This window comes from Diorhabda carinulata, chromosome 3 (assembly GCF_026250575.1).
Source record: "Diorhabda carinulata isolate Delta chromosome 3, icDioCari1.1, whole genome shotgun sequence".
NCBI lineage: Eukaryota > Metazoa > Arthropoda > Insecta > Coleoptera > Chrysomelidae > Diorhabda > Diorhabda carinulata.
The window spans coordinates 20,309,944-20,328,383 of record NC_079462.1 but is presented as its reverse complement, the minus strand read 5'-3'; the positions used below and the strand labels follow the sequence as shown (position 1 = coordinate 20,328,383).

At 31.6% G+C, this 18,440-nt stretch overlaps 2 protein-coding genes across 4 annotated transcripts in view; both read left to right on the top strand.

Annotated features, from left to right (window-relative positions):
• LOC130891699 (neurocalcin homolog) overlaps positions 1-18,440 on the top strand; it is a 240,146-nt gene that overhangs the window by 103,884 nt on the left and 117,822 nt on the right. The gene's annotated exons all lie outside the window — the stretch shown is intronic.
• Positions 1-18,440, top strand: part of LOC130891700 (neuronal calcium sensor 2) — a 163,650-nt gene that overhangs the window by 103,831 nt on the left and 41,379 nt on the right. For all 3 annotated transcript variants that reach the window (XM_057796589.1, XM_057796591.1, XM_057796590.1), the window contains one exon: positions 14,281-14,424. In XM_057796589.1, the coding sequence (XP_057652572.1) occupies positions 14,281-14,424 (144 nt within the window). The remainder of the gene's footprint in view (positions 1-14,280; positions 14,425-18,440) is intronic.

Here is an 18,440-nt window from a genome sequence, read left to right as displayed (position 1 = left end):
CCTGTCAAGCTCTTTCCGATAAGGGACAAAATCGATCTTTCAAGTCACGGTTCCTGTACAAAAACCCGTTATATTTATTAATACATGACATGTTTCAATTTTATTTTCCTCCTTATTGGACAGAAATAGAAATATGAGGTTTGGCGGAGTATTTACCAAGGAAATTATTATTTGAAATATCAAATTTATCCTAATTTAGACTGGCAGAGCGCTAATATGAAAGAAGCCTAACTCTATCTATAAGCATAAGAGTTGAATAACAAACAACAGCCACTTGTCAGGAGCAGTTGAAGCATTTTTTCTGCAAACATCGGTCATAAGTACGTACTTCCGTCCCTAGTAGCAGAAGAAAAATCATTTACACTACATGGGTCGAAAATTCTTTTACCCGCTCAGATGAAAAGTTCGCTTTTGGTCATTGGTATGCGAGACAAAAGTGCGTTATCCTTTCCCAGCAAAAACTTGATTTTGCTTCCGATATCGTAGCAACAACTTGTTTATCGAGATATTTATTCTTGATAACAGCATGCTTTTCATGACATTTAATTTTCATTATAGTGTTAAAATATAGAATTGTGATTTGAACTATGAATTTAGTGATATCAAAATATGAAAAACTATATGAAGAATTTGTTTCGTAAAAAGAAAAACAAGTCAAATTCATTTCCTGAAAAGCTATGATAATAAAGAATTTCGGTTAGTGTTCAGTACAATACAATTCAAGCATCTATTCAGTGGGGTCTACGCTCCCCACCCCACGTTCGTTATGAATTTATAAGTACCACGGGACAAAAGTAGAGATACAAGAATCGCGGGTGGATATCCCCTACTCCCTAGTTGTATAATGTACTGTTTGTCATTGTTTCGAGATAGATACAAAGATACTCAAAGTATTTTAATTTGAAGTACGTTTTTTGAAATTATTTTTAAAAGGCGTCAAAATTTTCATTTCCAGGTCCAAATGAAATTTTTAATTACATTCTAAATATCTATAGGGCGTCCAATTTTTTAACAGATTTTCCATATTTCCTGATTAGTATAACTCCTACAAATTCAATTGAATAAATATTTTTCTCATTTTTTATGTATAATTGGTAATATCCTCTCAATATTGATATTTCAGAACAATTATATATTTTTTCTAAATTCGCACCCTCCAAAATACAAACGAATAAATAATTTCCTGCATTATTTTCCATGTTTCTCTTCACCTCATATTCGCTTGCTGTCATTATGATTGATGATTTTTAATTAAAAACGGAAACAATTTTTTTCCTTCGATATTTACAACTTTTAATATGTTATATGTTATAAAGGATTATACATCGTCACCACAATAAACATTGTTTGGTAACTTGATGAAATTCATCAATGCTGTTGAGCGTGATAATTGGTATTTTTGGCGATTTTTATAATATTAACCCATCAATATTAAACTTTCCGAAGTAGAAACAATAATACTTGATAGTTTAATAATTAAAAACCGCATAAAAATATAATGAGATATACACATTGATTGTATTACTGCTTCATCAATCGTATTTGATCTTCTGAAAATATTAATTGAATAATAACACTCTTTTTATATTTTATTAAAGTTATTTTGTTAATTTGTCTGCTTGTTTATTTGCTTGTTTAGATGGAGTTTTCCAATAAAATTTTGGTAATTTTATACATTCGCGTTCCCCTCGTTTTTTGACTCTAAATTGTTTTTAAAATTTTCATTTTTACGGTGGATTTACGAAAAAAAATTATAGGAATAAAAAAAATGGAAACTATTTTTTTCATAATCTTCACAAAAAACGAACAAATTGAAAAAAAAAATTATACAAAAATGTTGATTTATCATGCATTCACAATTAAAAATAATAACAATTTCGCTTAAAATTGATCTTTCCCCCACTTCCATTAAAAAAATGGCATCTTACTAAAGTTGTTAAAGAGAATTGGGAGTGAACATTTGTTCTGAATTTTTAGCACTCCCCCCTAACTAATTTTTTTTATTCCCATACTTTTTTTCATAAATTCGATTTTCTAGAACCAAAAAACGAGTATAAAATTACCAATTACCAAATTACCAAAATTTTTACTAACTTTCAATCTTACTTACTTTCCATGCGGTACGACAGCCCTGTGTGGACCTTGGCCTTCTCAACAATGGTCCTTAATAATATTATTCATGTCTCTTGACTTGTAGCATCATCCTTTAATTTGAATATTTCGAAGATCATTCAACTATCTCATTTTTCACTCCTCTATTCTTCTCGTATTGTTAAATCATTCGATTTTGTCTTGGTTTTGCAGGATATCGCTAATTTCGGGTTCTCCATTCATCTCCCGCTTTCATGCCTCCATATATTTTTCTGATGACTTTCTTTGGCATCTTTTTCTGTCATCATCCACGTTTCCTCACTGTATCTTGACTAGAATTTTTTCTGAGGACCCGCTAAGGATCTTATCAGGTAATTCCGCAAACTGCTGAGGTAAAGATCAGGATAACCTGACAAGAACCTGATGAGGATGTAACGTAAAGTTTCTTTGGGTTACTTTCCACATTTTCGATATATTTGCATTACATACATACGTATATAATGGTTTAAAGACACCCTTATCGCTATAAGGTTTTTTCATATTTTTTTGCATGAAATTTCTTACAAAACATTTCACTTCCAAATAAATAGGAATAGGATGAGGGAGAACGTTCGTTAGATCCGAACGCTTCCAATATAAATAGAAGCGATATAATATATATTATCATGTTAACTATATTAAAAAATTTCTATTCACGCAAAGATTTAGATCTGGTTTAGATTGATATCATCATCATATGATCTGGGAAACCTTATAAAAATCATTATCCGGTAAGGTGAAACTGAGAGATCCGTTGTATGGACTTGATCAGGAAAGCCTGAAGAAAAATTAATTTAGAGGGTCAACCTAATGTGATCCTAGTGTGGACCTCGTTAGGATAACCTTCTTCTTCTTCTTCTCGTGTAGTCTTCTCATTGAAGGTTGGCGACCACGTTTTTAAATGCGTCTCTGTCCCTCGCAACTTGAAACAATTTTCCGTCGTTTAGATTTGTCCATTCTCTTATGTTACGGAGCCAGGATTTCTTGTTTCTGCCCTGCATTATGTTCTGTAACAGTAGGTATTTGTCGTTACATAAGATGTGTCCTATATCAACATTCTTTTTGTTTTCCATTCAGTATAAGAATAGGGTTAATATCAATAGTTTGGTTTTTACTTATAACCATGAATTTAGTTTTTACAATATTTAGTTTTTTAGTTTAGGGATAACTTAATAAGAAATATTTTTCTTTTCAATAAGGTGACCCTAAGAGTTTCCTTATATGGACATGATCTGGGAAACCTCATAAAAATCATTTTTCGGTAAGGTGAAACTGAGATATCTATTGTATGGACTTGATCAGGAAAGCCCGAAGAAAAGTTAATTTATTTTCAATGTGATCCTAGTGTGGACTTCGTCAGGATAACCCGATAATAAATATTTTTAATTTCAATAATTTCAATTTTCAATTTCAGGGCAACCTGATGAATAATTAATTTATTTCAAATATGGTTGTCATGAAGCGCTCCTAGCATGGAACAGGTCTATTATGTTGGAAGTTTTATCTATTGACTTAAATTTCGTATACATTGTCACTTAACGATTTATAACAAAAATGCGTTAACGTGGTTAGGTCGCCACTTTATTCTTAAGTGGTTCCAGGTTTAAGTCTGACTGGGAAATACGAAATTTTGCATTTCTGTTATACTCTAATAATATTTTCAATTGATTTAATTCAATTTTATGAATTTCATAACAATTTTTTGTGAAATAAATCATTTATATGAGCTTCTATTACTCTAATTGTGGTCTCACAAAACTAACAACTTTCTGATAAACCACACTCTAGAATGCAGTAAAAAATAAAATATGGCGTCAAGTTGTGTTTTTTGAAAACCAATCTTTTTATTATCATTACGGAGGCTGACATAAATTTTCCGACAGAAAATCTTAAAAAAGATAGCGATTGAAAAAATATAATCAGTTTACACAGCCACCATTTTATATGCTCAAAATTGGAAAACATTTACTTTTATAAAAACATTGTCTCCATATATTTCCGTATATATTTTATTTTAATTAAACTTGTCGTATAAACAGATTGGCAAATTGCTTAAAAATGTATTCAAATACAGGTATTTTACGAGTTGACTAACCTGCTGCCCGTCAAAAATACTGAAAATTCTCCACTTTTGTCAAGCACTGTTCCATTGGGCCGAATATGAAGTGATGGAAATATGATGCGATATTGTACCTACTTGAAACAAGGAAAATTTCTGTACCCCCTTTGTTGACCTAAAAGAAACCTAACCATTATTAGATCAACATAAATGACCCCGTTGTGGTCTTCATACTTTGGATTTCCATTATACTGGAAATTGTTCGTATATCTTCATAAATTATATTATCTCATTATTGTTGTTCCACTTATCAGACATCTTGAGTTAAAGGAACACAAAATACAAGTTCAACACTATGTCCCAGATATTCAAATTTCACAGTTAATTCTATTAATAAATTAATTAATTAAATCTTTTTAGCATTGTTATATGTAACTATCTAAATTCGTCATTCAATTTTTTTCTTCCTTATTCATCTTTGAATCCGTTTGCCTAATTCGTAAGCACGCTTTTCCAATTTCAGAAAGGCCATTGCATGGATATCCAAACGCGGAGCACGTCCTTCACCTACCTACTCCACGTTCAGAATTAGTTAAGAGCTCAATATTTTACAATTCAAAAAAATGCACAATCACTTGCCAATTGAAATCAAACCGATATCATCTTTTGCCGCATTTCGCAATAATTTGAAGACGTGTTTACTGGAAAGTGCCTTCTACTCTATAAACGACTTCTATTCTAATAATAATAATATTTAATTCCGGACATGCTGCATACTGGTTTAATTTTTGCTATGAACTCATTAAAGATTATCTATTACTATTACCTATAATCATGATACTCATTGTGATTTTCTTCTGTATATTAAAATTTAATTTTTTTTGTATCTTTATTTTTTTATTTTTATGTTTGTTTTTTAGTTTTTACAAGCTTTTGTCAAATTTGTAACAATTTTTTGACAATAAAGCATTTTTTCTCTCTCTCTTCTCAATTATTATAGCCATAGCTTAAGTATAGTATCGAAATAGCGGTAAAGCTAATAAATTAGGGCTAAATTCATCATAGTAAGTCGCTTGTTAAATAATATTCGATTATAATAATAATTGTATTACACCAATTTTCAACCCACTCTGTGAATTTTCACTAGACTATTCCACCAATCTGTCACATCATTTGAACTAATATTTTCGTTTTTCGCTTTAATAATTTTGAGAGCAGACTTGTAGGTCGTAGAAATTGAAATAATCAAAAAGGTTCTATACTATTTAACATTATGACGTCCAGAATCACCTTCATATCGAGTTTTTAAATTAAAAGCACGACTATTAATAACGTATTGAAAAAAAAATTGAAATGGGAGCAAGTATGACAGTTTTACTGATATGTAGATCAATTTTGTTGTATAAAATAGTACCTCTGTATGTTAAAAAGTGAAAGTAATGACCTTTTATTTATAAGAATTATTTATAGTATCATTATAGTGTATTGAAACGATCAAAATAATCTAAATAATTATTCTAGTTATTTTTGACATGAATTGATGTGTACTATAATTATGGTATATGATGATTTCGAACCAATCAAATGACATTTGTTGGTAATAAATGTTTCAATACATTGCATATATCAACAAACAATGAATAATTTATAAACCTGTTAAACATTTACTAAGCTTGTGAGAATTATAGATTTTCGGAGACTGTTTTTCGTTCTTTCAAATAGGTCTAACTGACTGACTCATCATCGCACAACTTCCGAGCTGAAAATTTGCTGCTTACTTACTTTCTTATTCGCAACCTCTTCTACCATAGATGTAGAAGTGATATTTCTTTTTCATTTGCTTCCTGTTCAATCCATCTTCAGTTCAGTCCTTTCTTTCCAAGGTTATTTGGTATTTCTGTATTCCATTTATTTCTTGGTTCCAAACCACCTAAACTGTTGTGTCCTCTTTCATTCTCACTATGTGTCAAACTATCTTAACAAATGTTCAATTTTTTGCCCTGTACTCCCTAATTTTAATTTGTGTCGTTCCTTATTTTATCTAGTCTTCCCACCCCCGCTATTTTTCTCAGTATTTCCAATATACACGTTGTTAGTCACTGCTTCAATTTGTTGGTTAGCAACCAGGATTCGCAACCATAGATCAGCATTGGCAAAAGTACTAATACGAAGATTTTCCTTTCTGTACGTCTGCATATGTCGATTTTGTCTTATTTACTGTCTACTTCTTCTTCGATTCTTCCGTGAGGTCTTACTATTGTCCCTAGATATTTTAACTTGTTAAAACTCTTCTGTTCCATTTTGTATTTTTATATCTATTTCTTCTGATTTGTTTGATACTTTGATACATTTGATACTTTCATTATTTCTGTTTTTTTATATATTTATCTGCAGTCCGTATTTCTCCTTTTTGTTACTACACTTCTGTATTCTGTTTCGTAGCTTTTCTTTTGTGTTAACGAATATTAATAACGCATACATTAGTTCATTTATGTAGATTGGTCTCAGTATGTTGTATCCTATGAGTGTTTTCTTCTGTTTACTAACTTTTCTGTTCCTCATTATTTCCCCTTATTTTTTCTCTATTTATACTATAAACATAATATAAACCCCATTGTCCGTATTTTTTACTTTTTCTGTTATTTGTCTAAAACTGAATATCCAATCCTTCGTTGAGATAATGCTGCCTGTGTATCATTTAATGTGTTGTTGTCTACCTCCTGTATTAGTTTATCCTTAATTATACGTTCAAAGGGCTTATTTGTAGTACAAAGTAGTGATATCCCTCTGTAATTTTCGCAATCCTTGTAACTTCCTTTTTTGTGGATGGGTGCTATTATTGTTAAATACCAAATATTTCGACAACTTTTTCGCAATAATAAGTACTACTTATTAGAAAGAAGACGTAATTTCACAATAAGAAAAAATCTTAGAATATTATTACTATTTTTTCAACTATAGATACAAGAAACTTTATATTTGACATAACCTAACAAAAAAAGTCCATAGTAGCTTCGTGGAGATCAATTCGACAGGAAAAATTTCACGAATTCGTGGGGCAGAGATCCATTGGAAAAGTTGCTTCGTCATACTGGAACCATGTCTTTTTGTTATAACTATTGGTTTTGCAGTTTAGGCACGAAGAAGTTGTCTTACATCTTCACTCTAAATTTACTGTAACTGTGCGTCCCTATTCATCCTCAAAAAAGTAAGTGCCTATAATTACTCGCGCTTACATTTCAGCTCACACGGTCACTCAAGGCAAATGTTTCTGATGTTTGTGTTTTGAATTAGTTACTCCAGTAACGGCAATTTTGCTTGTTGACGTGTCTCATCCAAAAACAAGATGTTGGTAAAAAATCGTAAGATCTCAATTCACTCAAATTAACAGCAAGCTTCCGAATAGATCAGTCAGGCTCGTCACTAACACTCTGAGTATCAGTGTTTTCGGCCTGGATTTTGATTTATCCAATGTTGATGCGGTCTCTTTAAACCCATTTTCCCATCAGTAGAGGACCTAACGCATCATTTAAGTGACGAATATTGCATAATTTTCTACGAGCTGCTGTTGACGAATTACCATTCTCCACCACGACAATACGAGCTCTTACACATCAGTTCAAATAAAAAAAAACGTTTTTGAACAGTCAAAACATCGAATTGATGAGTCATCCGCCGTGCAGTCATTATTAGGCATCCAATGACTTCTTATTCCCGCAGATGTATGTTTGTAAGGATTTGGGGTTTTGTATACACTGTGATCTATTGTGTCCCTCTTTCTACCCAGTGTTTACAGCTGATCCATCTATCCCACTACCAATCCCAGCTAGAATATGGCTTGGCTTTAATTGCCTCTTCGTCTATTTCATAGTTTACCTTCAGTCTCTAAAGACGATAACTTTGTTATTGTGAGTGTAGGTGTAGTGGTGGTGTAAACAGTGTGTTCAGTATGAATATCACCAACGGTTCCAGAATTTCCAACTTGAACGTTTTTCTACGCCTGAAGTAGCAGTTGGTAGCAGGTAATGGGGAGGCAATTGTAATGGGAAAAATTCTTCGATAATTGGTTCAAATGTATGCAAAAGTATATTGAGAATATTTTGAAAAACAATAAATCCAATTATAAATATTTGTTTCTATTTGTCTATCTCCAAACTTGAGTAGTAACTCTCGTATGATTATTAAACCCAATCTATTTGTCAGATTTATGTGAAATTTTGACAATCTAGCCAAAGTATTGCAACCTCTTCCGTTAAGCCGCTTTCGTAGGATATTACAGCAACATTATAAAAATTTATGTTGGTTGTATTAATGAAGTAAAAATTATTAATATGAACAAAAAAACTATCTACAGTTTTTAATTGTAACGAGAAAAAGTCTTTACATTAACAAATTGTTTCAATTATAAATCAGCTGAAGACAGAGTATCTTATTATCCTAAATATTTTTGTCTGTGTATGCAAATTCTAGGCGTTTAACTAACTCATTTGTCAATCGACCAGCAATGTTGACTAAATTTGTCATTTTGGCTTCAAATCAAAATAATAAAACTGTTTTTGTCACAGAAACTTTGTGATGATTTTTATTTGTTTTGATGTATCCTCATTATCATTTTGGTTCAGGCACATCCAGTTTTTTTGTGACAGCTAAATATTCTGTTCTGATCTCATTTACCTGTTTTTGTTCGAATAACTTAATTCAGGCGACTGTATCTAGCATTTAACTAACTAACGAAAATTTACGCAGTTTATTGAAAAGTGTTAAGACTATTTTCGTTTTCCTGTGCGCCACCAAGATAAATCCTGGGTTTCAAATATATGTTGTGTTACATGTGTGAGACTCCTATTAGGTTGGGCTAAACAAGAATCTAGACATTTACCTTTTGGTATACCAATGATTTGAACGTAACCATAAAATTAAGTAAGTAATAGTTATTTTTGTTTGATTCAAACAAATGGTGTCACAACCAAGTCCAAATACACCCTCCAGTACCCAAACTTGTATTTGGCCAACAAACCAATCTTAGATAGTGCCGGACTGCTTGTGCCAGAGCCTCCAAATCAAGCAAAAAGTCGAAATCTCTTTCAGAAGTCAACCCGATAGGGTATCTCAAGAGAGTGACCGAAGTTATGAACCGCCGTATTGAAAAGAACCGTATTTATTGATATAGTGATTTGAACGATATAGTACGTGATTTGAATTTGAAAAAACAAGCTGAGCTTTTGGAGTCTAGATTGAACGACTGAAATTTACTTTCTCCTGGTACGAAAATTTCTTATTTCCGACATCGTGACGATGAGATAAAATCCTACTTTTCTAAAGCAGATGACTTAGTCTATTGTAATAAAATTCCTGTAGATTATTCATTGACTCCTCAAAAACTTGCTTGAAAGCAGTGTTGCTATACAACAGAAACAAATGTCTTTCAGTGCCGGTTGCCCATGGCTCTAATATGAAAGAGACTTACGAGAATATAATATTTCTTATTAAAAAAATTGAATACAGTGAACATGTTTGGAGTTTTTGAAGTCATTGCTCTTTTGCTTGTGCTACAGCTTGGTTAAACAAAATATGTTTCACTTGCGAATTGGACAGCAGTGACAGAAAAAGTAACTACACGAGGAAGTATGGCCCAAGCGTGGATCACTTACTCCAGGGCAGAAGAATGTTAAAAATGGTCCTTTAGTGAACCCTGACGACGTACTTTACCACCATTGCATATAAAGCTCGGCCTGACGAAACATTTTGTAAAAGCTGTGCTTATGGCAGTGGATTATTATAGCTGAGAGAAGAGAAATTTCCCAAACTCAGCGAGGCAAAAATTAAATAGGGAAATTTATTGGTCCACAAATTCGGGAACTAATGAAGGATACAAACTTTGAGAGAAATGATATGGGAAAATTCGCTTGAAAATATTTTGTAAATTTCCTAGGAAACCATACAGCGGAAAATTCCAAAAACCTAATCAATAAGCTTATAATTTCATACAAAGCTTTGAAAAATACATATCATGCACTCTCATTTAGATTTCTTCCCCGAGAATTTGGATGCTGTGAGTGACGAACGAGGCGAAAGATTTCATCAGGACATTTCGTAAATAGAATAGCGCTATAAAGGGAAGAAAAAGTCTCGGAATGCTAGCAATTACTGTTGGGGACTTTAAAGGGACCTACCAGAAGCCAAACATTCACGAAAATCAAAGCTATGCATTATAAATTGAAGAATATTTTTGTGTTTTTGCGATTTTTGTACTTTTTATAAAAATATATGTCTTGATGTGAAAAAAACCTGATGTATCAATTTTTTTCCATTGATATATTATTGTTTGGTGCCATTAAATTGGTGAAGTACCTATGTCGAATCCGAAAAATCGTTTGTTGGGCAAACATACCAGCTTTTGAATAATTATTATCATTAAGACAAAACGAAAAACTATCAGCAACATCTAAGATTTTCCAAAATGAGCAAATCTTCAATATTATATAAGATATTGAACAAAAATTGACTGAAAAAATTATTTTTTCTAAGAATAAGTGCATTTTTGGTATTAGGTTCAAAATAAGACAAAATTGCGTATTTTAAAAATTCCACAAAAAAGTCTTTTAATTTAAGAATGGTTCGATTAGGTTAAGTTAGGCTAGATTAGGTTAGGTTAGGTTAGGCTAGGCTAGGTTAGGTTAGGTTAGGTTAGGTTGGGTTAGATCAGGTTAGGTTAGGTTAGGTTAGGAGACTATGACTATAATCGCATTGATGAGAAAGTATTAAATCTTTGTTAATCTGTTGTATAATTTTTCTTCTTTTATTTACAATAATAAACATTCCAAGCTAAATACAGGGATTGAAGATACCGTCTTTATACCAGCGAACGTGCGCTCGATTCATCCTCCTATATAATCTCTGCGCTCGAACCACTATGCGCTCGACTCACGTGCGCTCGATGCACGCATTCATTAAATTTTGTTGACTAGTGCAATTATAAATAATAGGGGCAATGTTTAATGACACATTTATTAGTCATTACTATAGAAAACTCGTCTGAAATTTGTATTAAAAAAGACATAAACAATAGAGAATTGTAAGGCTGCAATGCAATATAACCCTGAATTACACTGAACAGTAAAAATAAAATAGAAAATCGATGTTTATAAAGAAACGATTGGAACGGTACATTACGAAGAAAAAGTAGTATTCGATATGTTGTTGATTGTATTCGTTCCAGCACTAAATCTAATAAAATGAGAATTTACTGAACGAGATTGAAAATATTGTAACGTTCAGTAGAGATAAATCTGAATTGTTTAAATATGGGACACTAATACTTCCTATACATGTTGCAAATCACTTATAATTCCAACGAATTGCGATAAAAAAAATAATTTTTTGTTATTTTGTAAATATGCCGCGAAAGTGTTCTAACAGCCCGGACAGTTGTTGTTACGTCTGTGGAGAATTAACTTTTACATCTTAGTGTAGAAAATGTACGCCATTAATTGAAAAGTTTCATTTAGACTATTTTCGTTTTCCCGTGCGTCACTAAGATAAATCCTGGGTTCCACATTTATCTTGTGTTACATATGAGAGACTCCTATTAGGTTGGGATAAACAAGAATTTAGACATTTGTCTTTTGGTATACCAATGATTTGGACGTAGCCAAAAGATCATGTAAGTGATTGTTATATTTGTTTGATTCAAACAAAAGGCGTCACAATCAAGTTCAAACACACTGTCCAATACCCAAATTTATCATCGGCCAACATACCAATCCTAGATAGTGCCGAACTACAGACGAAAAAATCGTCTGAAATTTGTATTAAAAAAGTCATCAAAGACTTAAATAAGAAAAAATAGAGAACACCGAATAGTAAAAAAAATAGAAAATCGATGTTTATAAAGAAACGATTGGAACGGTACATTACGAAGAAAAAGTAGTATTCGATATGTTGTTGATTGTATTCGTTCCAACACTAAATCTAATAAAATGAGAATTTACTGAACGAGATTGAAAATATTGTAACGTATCAGTAGAGATAAATCTAAATTGTTTAAATATGGGAAACTAATACTTCCTATACAGGTTGCAAAACCCTCATAATTACAACGAATTGCGATAAAAATATAATGTATTAGAATTTTTCAGAAAACTATGATCGGGAACCCGATCATGATCTGAATGTTCGTAAACTAACCCGGATCACGTTCATTGTTCTTCGGAAACTGATTAAGTTCGTGGTAGTCATATGATGGATCCTTTCTACCAGTAGACATGTGGGTAAATGATATCAATTGACAGAATTAACGCTCAAACCAGTAACAAAAATCAAAAGTTCTTATAGATCATATTTTAAATATGAAGTTTCTGCCGAAAATTCGGAAATTATGATCTAAATCTCGTTCTGGGCTAGGATCCACAATCAGCTGATAGTTGATCTACCTGAACCTGGGTTCTAGTTTCCAAAAATGATTCATACCATCATATGTTGAGACAAGCATTGATAATTTTGAATCCGTTTCGGCTCGCTAGAAAAACAGTAACAATTCTCAAGTTGCATGCGAGATTCAGTTGAGGATGTTTTTCGGCCTCAAAAACATATGAAAATATACACACTTCTTCGATGAAACAAGCTATTAAAGAAGACATCTACCACAATTTGCTTTTGATTCATTTTTAGTCCTAGTACCAAGAGACTGCTGGCTCTTCCCGAAAATAATAAATGAGCTACAAAGGAAACGTTTTTACACCATTCCTGGCATTGAAAAGGCCACGGCAGAGCAGATGGTAGCTGTTTCGGAATATGCCTTCCAGTTTACGATTTTTGTAGTTAATTTTGGTGTATTCTTTTTATTATTATTAACTATGCAAATTCTTCTAGAGTGATAGTAATCTTTACATCATCATTTGAAGTAGACGATACAGTGTCAAATAGTCAAAAAAAATGTACGTAAATTAAGATGTAAGTTTCCGATGTCAAAAGGTTATTTCAAATATGTTGTCGAGAACATCAGTTGGAAATGTTATTATTTAACCGATTGAAGAATAAACTAAAATTCCACATTATGGTATTGTGCTATAGATAATACACTGAAACGACAGAAAGTTGACAAAGAACTGAAAAGTCAATTATTATGTTATTCGAGAAAAAGTGTATTTTATGAAGCCAATTTATTGTTAATATTAGATATGATTCTGAACAGTACCCTAATTATGAACGGAAGTGTTTAAAGACGGCGTGTTTTCAAAGAGTATGGTTTTAAACATGAAAAACTCATAAAACAATGTAATTCATTATTAATGTTTTATTAGCCGATCATTTTTAAAACCAAAAAAAAATATAGTAGCAGGATGTAATCTATTGGGAAAGGAAAAAAATATAGAAAAAACTGAAGAAAAAATAATTCATTGGCAATCTGAGGTCGAGAAATGGTAAAGGGTGAGGTTTTAAGGGTAAAAATGATTTATATCAATTTGTAGAAAAACTAAAGTTCAGTGGAAAAAAGTTAAATAGCAAATTTGTATATAATGAAAAGTTCAAAAAATTTTCTGTCTTATTTAATATCGAAAAAGAACGCCAATTTTGAATAAAAAATGCTTAAGTGAAATTATCGGCTTTTTTTAAAGTAGGTGCACTTTTTGTTCATTGAAATCTCTACTTTTCAGTGGTGTGAAAAATATATATCACTGTAGTAAATTTTTTCAGAAAACTATCAGAAACTTATTTATAAAATAATTCACCGCCTTTTTGATTAAACCTCGTATATTATGGTCTGAACACAATTCGGCGTCATTATCAATTATCAAGTAATTATAATAAATAAATAGAATTAGCTTCATTCCCTGATCTTGTGACCTTTCAAATGAATACATAAATGTTTCAACCCTTAAAAATATAAGTTTTCTTATATGCAAAATAAGCATGAACATGTGCTATCACACCTTCTTTAAATGGCAATAACTATTCTCCAAGTACAATTGTTAGGTTGAGAAACAAAATAATGTCAGTGGGTACCAAGTCTACCATGGAAAAATTACGCATCCTCTTAAATGAAGTAAAGTGTTCGCTCACATAGAACGATATAAATTTTTTTGTTACAGCAAGACTGTCCTAATGGCCGCCTTACACCAGCCAAATTCGTAGACATGTATAAGATGTTCTTCCCATCAGGTAACGCAGAAGAATTCTGCGACCACGTTTTCAGAACTTTCGACATGGATAAAAATGGATATATAGATTTTAAGGTAAGATCACACGTTAGGCTAAATTATGTCGAATACAAATCTTGATATTTTTCAATTATATCAGTTAATTGAACTTAACTTTGGTTCTTACTAAGTTTAAATATTAAAAATTAATCTGTTTCCATGTTAATAAATTATGCCTCAATTAATCTTTATTTTTAGGGAACAATAATAAATCGTCGGCAAAAACACATTCATAAATTACATTTCCATAATTCTTTATCCCACTTGTATCTGTTTCACTTTTATTTTCACTTTTTTTAATCTTTGTCGTGAAACCTTCGGTTTGGTTATCATTTTTCTTCACTTGGTGCAAAATCTTTTTAAACATTTGATATTGTTCCTCAATTTGACGCCAACTCATATTTATTGTAAACTATTTCATATTTGATTTCTTTATCAGTGAAGTGCTGTTTGGATGTCTATAAAACCGATTGATTAGTGATAAGTCTTCCTTTTCTAAAGCCGATTTGCAATTCGTCTTATGTCTATAATTTTTCTTAGTCTGTTCTCTAACATACTCCCGTGGACTTTCAGTTTCACGCTTATTGTTTTGCCGCTATAATTATTGCAGTATGTTTTGTTATCTTTTTTAAAAAGTAGTAAAACAGACTAATAAATTTTTCCTTCGATTCATATGCGCTGTAGCAATTTTGCTAGTATTTTTAGACCCCTTTCTCCCAAATTTTGTAACATTTCTGGTGTAATATTGTTATAGCCTGCTGCTTTACCTCTTTTTAGCTTCTATATGACTTGTTCAAATTCTTCTCATTGTAAAAGTTGATCGTTTACATCGCCTTCTGGTTCTAGATATCTTTCATCTTGAATTTCCAGAAGTTCCTTTTCTTCTACATTTCAAGTACTTTCGTCAAAAATTCCCTCCGCCGTTCTATAATTTCTTGATCTTGACTCAATCCAACACCATAATTATTTTTTATTTGTTTTATATTGTTTATTTTCCCCTTTCTTAGTATTTTTAGAACTTTGGATCAAGTTTCTGATTTCCTTTACTGCCTTCTTATATCATTTTGCCAAAATAATTCTATATTCCTTTTTCCCTACGGTTACCATCTCCTCAATCCTCAAAATTCTTTCTTTGAATTCCAAGTTTCTTAGTATTGTCACCTTATTTCGTTGATATTATCTTTATTTTTGTTATTTTTGTTCCTTTAGTCTTTAGGTTTGTTTTAGTAAATCTTTTCTCCACCATCTCGTTACTATGTTATTGCCACAATTCTGCTAATGTATTGATATCTAGTTAGCCTAGACCAGTTCCATGCATAAACAAAATATTGCGTTACCATAGCAACGAACAATAACTTATTCGAAGTGTCAGTGTAAAGTTTGACGTTAAAAAAGTAAACCAGAGTAAAGCAATAAATTAAAAGAGAAAAGATGTCCACCGATATTGGAGTATCGAGCAATCATCACATACTTGTATTTAAAAGGGTTAAGAGGTAAGCAGATTTACGAAGACATGCTTAATACCCTTGGTGATCAATGTTCTTCGTAAGCGACCATGAAAAATTGGACTGCTAACTTCAAAAGAGCTAAATTTTCCATTGAAGATGATGAGCGATTGGGAAGGCCAGTTTCATTATATAGTTCACGTCAATTTGGACATGAGAAAAATTGCTGCAAAATGGATACCCAAATGTTTGAATGTTGACCAAAAGCGTGCAAGGGTAGAAGCATCGCGTTAGATGTGAAAACGATGTAGACTTCTTAAACCGAAATTTTACTTTGGATGAGACTTGGGTACATTTCTACGATCCAGAAAAAAAGCAATAATCGATGGAATGGCGACACTCTGGTTCTCTAAGACCAAGAAGTTTCGTGTCCAAAAATCTGCTATAAAAGTTTTTGCTTCAGTTTTTTGGGATCGCCATGGAGTAATCATGATTGATTTTTTGGATAAGGGCAGAACAGTAACTGGAGATTTCTATTCGACATTACTGACCACTCTACAGGAAAAAAATTTAAGAGAAAAGACGCGGAAAGCTATCCAAAGTTGTTTTGTTTGCACACAAATCTCATGTTGCTACGCACGCCAAAAATTCGTGATTTAGGGTTTGAATTACTAGAACACCCCCCTTATTTACCAGATTTGTCTCCGTCCGACTATCATCTCTCTCCTCAATTGAAAAAAAGTTTAAAAGGATCGTAAATTTTCTTACAACGAGGAGGTAATAAAAGCTGTGGAGCTCTGGTTTGCAGAGCAAGAAGAAACATTTTTTTTAAAGTCTAGAGATGTTGCAGGTTATTTTGACATTGAAATTTTTCAATATATCCTCGTATATCTCAAGTTTACTTCACATATCTTCCATTATACACTTTTATCTGAACTTTATTAGCATTATTTCCATTTCTTTTTTGATACATTTTTTGAAATTTCCAGTAGCTTCCTTCTCCCTTAACTTATGATTAGATGCTGTGAATCCTTATGTTGATAAAATATATTAGTTACTATTATCACTATTTATCAACTTCACTCCATTGTTAGTTCTTTCCTTTTCTCCATATATACCAAAATATTTATTTTGGCGTAGGAATAATTCTTAAGACAGAAGTGAGCCTTTTAAAACAAAAAAGAATATTATTAACAAAGAATACATTTCAAGTAAGCGTTTTAGGTTTGCGAGGGATTTGATGTGTTTAAATGCCTAAAATTCCGTGTTCACAATGAAGTAAAGGAAAGTAAAGATATGTATTGAAAATATGTAATCCCTTTGAAGTTAAAATGTTAAGACCCAGATACGCGTAAAAATTCTATAACATTTCGCTGTTATTATACAGCCGGAAATAGAGCGAGTTTGACATTTCTTATTTCTTTATTCTTCCTTTTATCATGGGTCTAAATAATTTGCGGCAAAGTTTCTAAAGCCAAGGGGGAGCGATTGACATACAATACATTTCCGTCTTTTCAGTCCTTTTCCGTTTAATCCAAACAAATTTCGTTCGAAATAAGAGCTATTGTAAAAATCAAATTGTGTTCGTTGCGGTTTGGGTAAAACTTTGAAAGAGAATTAATATATTTTTACAAGTGACAAACATGAATGAACTAAATGACGTAGCTAATTCAAATAGCTTGAAAGTATTATTTCGACATTAAAAAATGGATGTAACAAAAAAAAATGATTATTTCTGTAATTTTGTATCATTACTTTCTAAAAACATACTATATTTGTATCCCATCAATTTTTCCTTTGATATAATTTTTAAGTTTGTTTCTATTTAAGTAGCTATTCCGCGCAATTCCGTATCATAACTAACACGAAGTATATTAACGAGAGTTATAAACAGATAAAGTGAATTAGGAAATGGGAACCGATTACAGATTAACAGCGTTAATTATTCTAGGTATTTGTGCGTGATTGACACTTACACACGACAATTAAAATACATTCTGGATAAAATGATGTTCGTACTCATAATCATTTCGATTACTTCAGTCGCACAAAGTTTTTAAAAGAAAAACTAAACCCAGCAAAGTTTGATATTCGATCAGAAAGAAGTAATAATGTTACTGAATATATAAAATAACAAAACTCATATTTTTCGAATTTTGTGTTTTTATATTAATGAACAGATAAGTCAAATAACAAAATAAAAACCAGTAATCATTGATATTAACACATTTCTAAAATTTAGACAAGAAATGTGTGATGTAAGCAGATAGAAGATAGACTAGATAAAGGAGATTGGAAGTAACAAAGGAAAATTATATTCAAGATGAAATAGAACGATTAACAGAAGGCAAAAAAGAATGAAAAATTTATGTATAATAGCAATACGAACCAGAATCCTCGTCCGACAATATGATGATATTGATAAATAATTAATTTTTCCCTTCTACTTTTGCCAATAAAAAACATTTCTTCAGTCTAGTATAGAGGTATCAAACTCAATTTTGCTGAGGGCCATGTATTAAATTTTGATTTCGTAGGTGGGCCAGATTGAAAATAAAAGAAATGAACTGAATTATAACATTTTATTTATTAAATTATATAAGTATA